A 10,267-nucleotide genomic window follows, 5' to 3' on the forward strand; every position below is an offset into this window, starting at 1 on the left:
AAAAAAAAAGTAGTTGAAATAGTCATTGAAATAGTCTGATAAAGGGAGAGAAAGAAATGTTGTTGCTATTGTTGTTTGTAATCATAGATAATAGGAAAACAGCTCTCTATTTAGATTTTAAAAGACTGAGTTTAGTTAGACTTCAACTACTATGTGTAAAAATCCATGCAATTTTACATAAATATATGAAGTGGTTATTTAATTCCCTTCAACTAGTTTCTCCATCCCCATATAATTACTCTCAACTTGATTTCTGTTGAATTTATGATTGGAAGGAACATACATAGTTTATTCTGTAGGACTCTGTGCACCTTATTTTAGATGCTATAAGTTGCCAGTGCTTAGGATACAACTAAAATCCTAGGTAGTACTATGGCGATGGCTCTCCCAGGTTTACCATTGCTCCACTTGAAGCCTGTGGTACAAACAGCTCCATCTGGACACTATAAAATAGCATTCTCCTATCATAAATAAGTAATCTAAAAACTGATCATGCTTTCTGGATGCTTTCTGACCACTTACTGTGTTAACTTGTTACTTGTTATTTGTTGTTTGTTGCTTGTTACTTGTGACTGTGTGATTGTTACTAGTTACTGTGTTGACTTGTTACTAGTTACTGTGTTGACTTGTTACTAGTTACTGTGTTGACTTTGTTACTTGTTACTGTGTTGACTTGTTACTTGTTAATGTGTTGACTTGTTACTAGTTACTGTGTTGACTTTGTTACTTGTTACTGTGTGACTTGTTACTAGTTACTGTGTTGACTTGTTACTAGTTACTGTGTTGACTTGTTACTTGTTACTGTGTTGACTTTGTTACTAGTTACTGTGTTGACTTGTTACTAGTTACTGTGTTGTTACCTGTTACTATATTGACTTGTTACTTGTTACTGTATTGACTTGTTACTTGTTACTGTGTTGATTTGTTAATGCAGGAGGAATGAAAAAGGAACTGAGACTGGTTGGTGGTGAAAACAACTGTAGTGGGAGAGTGGAAATTAAGATCCATGACAAGTGGGGCATAGTGTGCAATAACGGCTGGAGCATGAAGGAGGTGTCCGTGGTTTGCCAGCAGCTGGGATGCCCGACTTCTATTAAAGCCCTTGGAGGGGCTAACTACAGCACCAGCTCTGGAGACATCTGGATGGACAAGGTTTCTTGTACAGGAAATGAGTCAGCTCTTTGGGACTGCAAACATGAGGGGTGGGGAAAGCATAACTGTACCCATGAACAAGGTGCTAGTGTGACCTGCTCAGGTAAGACTTGTCTGCTTCAAAGCAAACCCAGTGCACATATTTCTAACTCAGTTCACAGTGTCTCTTGGATTCAACGTTCCATTAAATTCTGGCACAGTCATTCACTGATGCTAAAACATCACACAAGTCATTTAATCTTTCTAAGCTTCTGGTAACTCAATAATAAGAGTTATTATTGTCAAGCTTGTCACATGTCAAGCTCTCTGCACATTGTCTGGTGAATAACAGTGTTGAAAAATCTTAATTTTTTCATGAACTCTGTCTTTTATTACCATGTGGACTTAGCCATCTTTCTCTCTCCCTCTCTCTCTCTCTCTCTCTCTCTCTCTCTCTCTGTTTATTTGACTATTAATCTTTACAATGAGGTAACAAACGTAGCATTTATAACAAATTTCAAAACTATAAGAAATCTTTCCAGTCCTTACCTGTAAATAGGTCTGATATTCAGCTATAGCCTAAGTGTGGTACCCTGTGCTCTTATTTTCTTATATAATGAAGAGTAAAGTTAAACTTTCTTTCCGAATTTATAAACTTGAAGGTCCAACCAGAACCAGATAAGAAAAAAAGAGTGGATAGCCACTTGAGGAATTGTTACTTTCATAGGGCTCTGCTGTCTTTATTTGTGAGATTCTTCACCCTAACTCCTGTTTAGTCTTAAGAGAGTCCACCTCTTTCACTAATCAACAGAAAACTGATGCTGGGCCATTCACCCTACCTCTCCATCACTCATGTCTTGGTTTTGCCATATTTCTAGGTGCTCAGTGCTATGTCCAATGACTGAGCCTCAGGTTGTTGATCTGTGAAGTGAACTAACGATGATAGCATATAGTGTTTAAACTTGTAAGGATTGAATAATATGGCATGTGATGCACTTATATGTACATTGATTGTGACCTCTTATAATTATCAATTATTATGATTAATTGCCTGATGAAAACAAGTCTTGCTAAGTCATGGTCTTTGGTTGGAGTTTGGAGCTCATAAAATTTAATTTCTTGTTCAAGAAAGTGCTTCTAAAATTCTGTCCAACTCTATCTTCTCCAGTGTCCCCATATAGCAACCAAAGTCTCCTTTCTTCATGTATTTTACTCCTCATAGAAACTCATGGCACTGTAAAAAATAAGAACAAAAAAACTCCCCTTTTACTGAAAATGATAAGAAATTCCTTGGGAAGAAAACCACAATTGTTAAGAACTTGATAGCACATAGTGTTTTGAAGACTAATGTGTTTATTTAGGCATTTTAATCTTTTCTTATTTTCTAATTTCAAATTCAACATCAATTACTCATTCTTAGAACTCTTAATATGGAGAGGTTAAAATAAGGAATCTAAGCATCTGGTAAATAATTATTTTCCCATTTTCAACAACTTGATTAAAAGACCAATTTACTTTTTCTGCTTTTTTTTAGTAAATAATGTATCATATTGATCTTTTCTATAGTAAGGAGTATTCGGAGCAATAATACAATTTGCTTAGAAAGCAGATGTAGAGGGCAATCCTTATTGCTCGTTGGGTTTTAACATGTTCAAATTCTCCGATCTGTAGACATGGGCCATATCTGAAAGCCAAACACTAATTTTTAAATTCTGAGCATCAAATTCCAAATATACAGAAGACCCTAAATGATTAGCAGCTTACGAATGAACTCCACTTCCTAACCCTGATCTCCTTCTAGATGGATCTAATTTGGAGATGAGACTGGTAAACAGCGGGAACCACCGGTGTTTAGGAAGAGTAGAAATAAAGTTCCAAGGAAAGTGGGGGACAGTGTGTGACGACAACTTCAGCAAAGTTCACGCTTCTGTGATTTGTAAACAACTCGGATGTGGAAGTGCCATTAGTTTCTCTGGCTCAGCTAAATTAGGAGCTGGTTCTGGACCAATCTGGCTTGATGATCTGGTATGCAATGGAAATGAGTCAGCTCTCTGGGACTGCAAACACCGGGAATGGGGAAAGCATAACTGTGACCATGCTGAGGATGTCGGTGTGATTTGCTTAGGTAAGGACAGCTCCGGGCTTTCTGCTCTCTGTGACAGACAAAATGAAAAGGCGCCAGAAGTGTAGACCCAAGTCCTTGAGAACATAGTGAAGTCAACCTCTGTCACTTCACTATTGTCTCATCTGGGGTCCCAGCTCTAATATCTGTGGCTTTACTAACTGAAATCAAATGGTTGCAATAGCCATAGGGGGCCACGGAGGCACTGAAGCGGTGGCTCATTAATTGATAGTCTTTAAAGCTCTTGCAGAAGACTGGGGTTTGGTTCTCAGCAGCCACCTGTGATATACAACCACCTGTAACTCCAATTCCACAAGATCTGATCCCTCCCCTGATCTCCAGGGTCACTGCACACACATGCTGCATATGCATTTGCTCAGGCACACACATATACATGTAAAACTTTTAAAATGATAAACAAAATAGTTATTGGAAAAATTTAAAGTAATGAAATTTAATTCCATCATAAGGAGAATGTTTAGGAAAAGCTTGATGGAGATTGAAGATGGGGTGAGGAGAGGCAGGAGAGGACTGAGTGGAGGGGTGAAGAGAGGAGGGACAGTGGGTAAAGGAGTCAGGAGCAAATTCTTTAAGGATTTGGTACATGTGAACATTATATGCTGAACACATTTCTCCCTCAGAAGAGATTATGAGGGAAGACCTTTCCTTGTCTTTCTCCCTCCTGTTAGTAGTCTCTGTTCCTTTCAGACTGTTTTATTTCTACTTTCAAGTCACTTCTAATTAAGTAGATAGATGATATAGATGATAGATCGATAGACAGGTAGACAGACAGACAGATACATAGATGATGGGTAAGTAGGTAGATACATAGATACATAGGTACATAGGTAAGATACATAGCTATAGATAGATAGATAGATAGATAGATAGATAGATACATAAATAGATAGATAGATAGATAGATAGATAGATGATAGATAGATGATATGTAAGTAGATAGGTAGATAGATAGATAGATAGATAGATAGATAAATAGATAGATAGATAGATGATATGTAAGTAGATAGGTAGATAGATAGATATAAATATTGAAATATCACAAATATACAAACATTGTAAAAAATCTCTGAACCACCACTGGAATAACATTTGCTATTTGCCTTTCTGAGATTGTTTAAAAACAAACCACTGTCTTCATCATCCTCTATCACCCTCCTTTTTAGCCACCTTGACCTACTCCTTCCACACCATCAGCTCAAATCCATAGAATTAAATAATAAAAGCAAAAGTGCCAATATGTCAGCACTCCACAAAGGCTCAGGCTATCCATGAGCAAGTTCTGCTTCAGTGACTTTAATACTCCACACAGGGTCCCAGGCTGTATGCTTGTGTTTATCACAGGATACTCTTCAGAACCAAGAAAGGTTTTTGTAGGGGGTGTTGATTGTAGATGGTGAGAGGAGTGGAGAAGGCAGTTCCTTCTCCCTCTGCTCTGCCTTTAAACTAAGAGACTATTCTGGTAATTATTTTTCTATTGCTGCGGTTAATACACCATGATCATGACAACTTATAAAAGGAATTGTTTATTGGGCTTAAGGGTCTAGAGGGATAGGTTGGTGTTCATCACCATCACAGTGGGGAAGCATGGAAACAGGCAGACGTGGTGAGTGGAGTGGCAAGCTGAGCACACACAAATTAAAATTCAAGAGTGAAGCAGAGCAATGACTGGGAATGGTACAGTGCTTTTAAAACCTTCCCCTAGGAGAATATTTCCTGTAGCAAGGCCACACCTCCTAAACCTCCCCCAAAAGTGCCACCAACTAGGGACCAAGTGTTCAAACACCTGAGCCCATGAGGGATATTCTCACTCAAACCACTGCAGGTACCCACAGAAGAGCCAGGTGCACAGCACAAGCTGCATAGTGTAGACAGATCATGTCATTAACAATGAAAGCAAATGGCAGATTTTTGCCCAAACTGGAGTAAGAAGTAAAAAACCTAAACACAGGCATATGTACTCTAACAATCGAGTTCTAGCACCAGTCGTGGCAACCGAACAGGAACAAAACTAATTCGGAACAAATCTCTCAGACACTTTCTAAACTAAGAACTGCATACTAAAAAGTCCTTGCAGGTGCACACCTACTATCTTTAATGACTTACAATAGAGCCATAGAACGGCTGCCTCTAACAATCCCTCCTCCCCTTCTCTAACTCCACTAGGGTTGGTTTTTAAACACCTCATTCTTATTTCTCTTGTACCAACTTGTTATTTGTTGCTGTTACAGAGGGAGCAGATCTAAGTCTGAGACTGGTGGATGGAGCGTCCAGATGTTCAGGAAGATTGGAAGTGAGATTCCAAGGAGAATGGGGGACGGTGTGTGATGACAGCTGGGATCGCCGCGATGCTTCTGTGGTGTGCAAGCAACTGGGATGCCCAACTGCGATCACTGCCATTGGTCGAGTTAATGCCAGTGAGGGATCTGGACCGATTTGGCTTGATAACATTGCCTGTGAAGGACATGAGCCAGCTCTTTGGGAGTGTAAACACCAAGAATGGGGAAAACATTACTGTAATCACAAAGAAGATGCTGGCGTGACGTGTTCTGGTAAGTTAGAACAAAAAGTGAGTCAAAGAGGTATGACTAGTGTGGCTAGTATAAGTAATTAATTCATTGTTGGGAATTCCTTCAAAGCTGGGGAGGATCTGACACACTCTTCATAGGAGGGTTACTTGGCTCCCTATTTTTTTTTTTTTTTTTGTATTATTAAGATTACTCTTCGGAGCCAGGCGGTGGTGGCGCACGCCTTTAATCCCAGCACTTGGGAGGCAGAGGCAGGCGGATTTCTGAGTTCGAGGCCAGCCTGGTCTCCAGAGTGAGTTCCAGGACAGCCAGGGCTACACAGAGAAACCCTGTCTCGAAAAAAACCAAAAAAAAAAAAAAAAAAAAAAAAAAAAAAAAAAAAAAAAAAAAAAAAAAAAAAAGATTACTCTTCGGAACCACACCTTAAATTCTAAATCTATATGGAGCTCAGAGAGTTAGTATTTAAGGAATGAAGTGTGTGTGTGTGTGTGTGTGTGTGTGTGTGTGTGGTGTAATTAATAATTTTAGTCCTTAAGAACTATGTACCACTTCTATATGGAATTCACTGTCAGCATTTGTTTATCAAGGCCTCAATAAATGGGTAAACCAAAACTAGATATGGTGTCATAGGCCTGTAATCCAAGCATCTTAGAAGAGAGACTAGGGCAGAGGTTGGCAAATTCAAATGCATTCAAATATATTCAAATCTCAGTAAGACTTTAAATAAAATTATAAAGAAGTATCTGGCATACAATCCTCTAGCTTCTAAAAGGGACTGGGTTCAAGCCACACTATTATCAAGAAACAAGCGAACAATAGGCAGAGGATAGATCATAGGTTCCAGTGTCTCCGTGTCTTCAAAGAAGGGGAGGAGAGTCTTTCAGGAGCTCCCCTGCCCAGGTCAGTTCTGTCCATGTTTCCTCTGCAGATGGAGCAGATCTGGAACTTAGACTTGTAGGTGGAGACAGTCGCTGCGCTGGGACCGTGGAGGTGGAGATCCAGAAGCTCACTGGGAAGATGTGCAGTCGAGGCTGGACACTGGCAGATGCGAATGTGGTCTGCAGACAGCTTGGATGTGGATCTGCACTTCAAACACAGGCTAAGATCTACTCTAAAACCGGGGCAACAAATACGTGGCTCTTTCCTGGATCTTGTAGTGGAAATGAAACTTCTCTTTGGCAATGCAGAAACTGGCAGTGGGGTGGCCTTTCCTGTGATCATTTCGAAGAAGCCCAAGTCACCTGCTCAGGTGATACTTAGAATCCATTCATTAAGAAGCAATTTAATTCCAAGGGTACTATAGCTACTGTGCTCATGGTTTACTTTGTATGCTTTTGTTTCAACCTTATGAATCAGGATATGCAGGCACATTGCTTGTACTAATGATAGAATTGGGTTTTTTTAACCTCTTCCTTTGAATATTCTAAAGATTTATTTATTTAGGATGTGTACAGTATTCTGCCTGCATGTATGCCTGCACACCATAAGAGGACCCTAGGTCTCATTATAAATGGTTATGAGCCATGCGGTTGCTAAGAATTGAACTCAGCACCTCTGGAAGTGCAGCCATGGCTCTTAATCGCAGAGTCATCTCTTTACCCACTGGGGTTTGTTTTTAAAATAGATCTGATTGCACTATCTCTCTGAAAACAGTAATGTACTTGGCACATATCATTATGCGTCTGTATTATGCATATGTGACATACTGACAGACTATGAATAATTATTCTTCAACTAACAACGTATCGGAGGTCTGGAGAGATGGCTCAGTAGGTAACACACTTACCACACACTCATAAAAATCTGAGTTCAGACTAGCAGAACACATGAAGGTCTGGGTGCCGTAGTGTATACTTATAAGTTCAGCAGTTGCATCTGATCACAGCTATTCTCAACGTCAGCAAGAGAATGCTATCCGGTGATGAGGTCAAAGGGGCTACTGACAAACACTGATAGGTGCTGATGTCGACCTCTGCCTGCCACTGTTCATCTCAGGCATAAGGCCATTTGAAACCTACGGCTAAATGAAAGCAAAGACCAGGAGGTTGCTTTGCTGGTGTGCTTGCTACTTCTGTTGTGCGGTACCAATTTTATCTTCTGCTTTGGCTGCATTTTATGATCAACTCAGCTGAGAAACAAGACGCTCCAGGTGTTTCAAATGATGATGATTTATTCTTCTTTGTGCATATCATACACCTTGTTACTGAACAAAAGGAGTAAGTCCTAATTAATTGTTCTTACACTTGCTCTTCATCCAGGTTCTTTAGATAAAGAATAAATGTTGATTTAGTTACTTCGGCAGATTAAAACTTAACTTGTTAATCAAAAGAATCAAATCTGTGCACAAAAATTCTACTTATTGGCTCTTATGCAAAAATCAATGAAGTCATATGTTTGTTGGGAAGAAAGTCCCTTTAAAAAGCTAAGACTCTAGCATTCTACAGGTGTGGGTGAATACGTGCTAACAGGTTCACAAAGTCAAAGCTGAAAAACTGGAATCCCAAAGTAACCTGTTTGAACGGAAGATTTTGGACTTAGATCCAAATGTTTTAGGATTGGGGAACAGAAAGAATGTAGACAGAAAAAAAATTTGCCTGCAAGAACATTACACATTTTCACCGACAAAGAAAGCACATTTGGTTTGGCTTTGCTTTTTTCTGATTCTATTTTACTCTATTTGAAATGGCTACACGTGAATACTCCAGAAACCTAGAAACCTAGTTTGGCCTGATCTCAGAAATCTCCTTGACTTAAAGATTAAGTCCCATGCCAACCCACTCACAAAATATTAGACCCAAAATGTGTCCTGCCTACAAGAAGTGCAGGGACAAAGAGACTGAGGGAATGGCCAGCCAATGACTGCCCCAAATTGAGACCCATCCCATGGGCAAGAACCAATCCCTGACACTATTAATGACACTTACAGACAGGAACCTAGCATAACTGTCCTCTGAGAGGCTCCATCCAGGAGATGACTGAAATGGATGCAGAGACCCACAGCCAAACATTGGACAGAGATCAGGAAGTCTTGTGGAAGAGTTGAGGGAATGATTGAGGAACCCAGAGGGAATAGGAACTCCACAGGAAGGGTAACAGAGTCAACTAACCTGGTCCCTTGGGGGCTCCCAGAGACTGAACCACTAACCTAAGAGCATACATGGGCTGGGCCTAGAGGCCCCACACATATGTAGCAGATATACAGTTTGGTCTTCATGTGGATCCCCAAACAACTGGAGTTGGGGCTGTCCCTGACTCTGTTGCTTATCTGTGGATCCTGTTCTCCTAACTGGGCTGCCTTGTCTGGCCTCAGTGAGAAAAAATGTGCCTTGTCTTGCAGTGACTTGATGTGTCAGAATGAGTTGGTACCCAGGGGGCTGCTCCCCCTTCTCAGAAGAGAAGGGGAAGAGAGGTAGGGGGGGGGGCTATGGGGAACTAACAGGAGAGAGGGGCTGCAATTGGGATATAAAGTGAGTAAATTAATTAATTAATGGGGGGAAGGGCTATCCAAGAGAACTGTATACGTACTAGCCAGTGATATCTTAGGGGGATTTTATGCTCACCCAATTCAAGCTAAGGACTTTCTAGCTCAACAATCATCCATTATTTGTGTGTATCATTGTTTGCTTTCAGCTTGATCTGCATTTAGAAATCATGGGTTCTTCATCTCATATTTAGATAGGAATTCACTTTAATGGTAAAACTCCATCATCCTGAGGCATTCTATTTGTATTTCTAATGCAGAAAGTAGTCATATCTGAACATTTTCAGAGATATTTTAGTGTAAGGTAAAAGATGCATGATCTGAAGTGTACATAGAGAGTACAAATACTACAAGGGCTGAAGGGCTGTCTGTCTATCCATCTGTACCACAGTGAGGGTGACATTAAAGGTTTGCACAGGCATCTGTGAAGGATGTTTGCTCTTTTGAAGGTCCAACCTCAGATGAACTTCTGTTTTTAGAAAGATGTGAATTTGAAGTAGTTCGTGTTTTAAGACACTCAGTGGTTTCTGGTATTAAAGGAAGCCCTGCTTGTCTTGGCCTGACAAGGAGCCCATCTTAGCCTGACAAGGAGCACATCTTAGCCTGACAAGGAGCACATCCCAATCTGAGTTCCATTTCTTATTACCTGACATCTCTTTTGTTTACATTTTAAAGCCCAGCTACACTAAGTGACATACAGCTATGTTATCTTTCTCAGTCCCGGAGGCACAAGATCTAGGAGCCCAATGGAGCCCAATCCAGAAGGCCCTTCCTGCTGACAGAGCAGATGGGGCACAGAATAGAGTGCGGGGCTGGCAAGGCAGAGTGTGCATAGGCCTGTTTGTCTATGAATCACCATGATAAAGCCCTATCAGAAAGGAATGGGAAGAGGACAGGAAAGTCATAGCAACTGTTCCACTTTTTTTTTTATTAGATATTTTCTTTATTTACATGTAAATTTCTCCATTCCCAGTTTCCCCTCCACAA

The 10,267-nt window shown here is 40.3% G+C and overlaps 1 protein-coding gene across 2 annotated transcripts in view; it reads left to right on the plus strand.

Moving 5' to 3' along the window:
- Positions 1-10,267, plus strand: part of Cd163 (CD163 molecule) — a 26,510-nt gene that overhangs the window by 1,651 nt on the left and 14,592 nt on the right. For both annotated transcript variants that reach the window (XM_031383330.1, XM_031383329.1), the window contains exons 3-6: positions 935-1,255; positions 2,933-3,256; positions 5,503-5,823; positions 6,728-7,048. In XM_031383330.1, the coding sequence (XP_031239190.1) occupies positions 935-1,255; positions 2,933-3,256; positions 5,503-5,823; positions 6,728-7,048 (1,287 nt within the window). The remainder of the gene's footprint in view (positions 1-934; positions 1,256-2,932; positions 3,257-5,502; positions 5,824-6,727; positions 7,049-10,267) is intronic.

Source organism: Mastomys coucha, unplaced genomic scaffold (assembly GCF_008632895.1).
Source record: "Mastomys coucha isolate ucsf_1 unplaced genomic scaffold, UCSF_Mcou_1 pScaffold20, whole genome shotgun sequence".
Taxonomy (NCBI): Eukaryota; Metazoa; Chordata; class Mammalia; order Rodentia; family Muridae; genus Mastomys; species Mastomys coucha.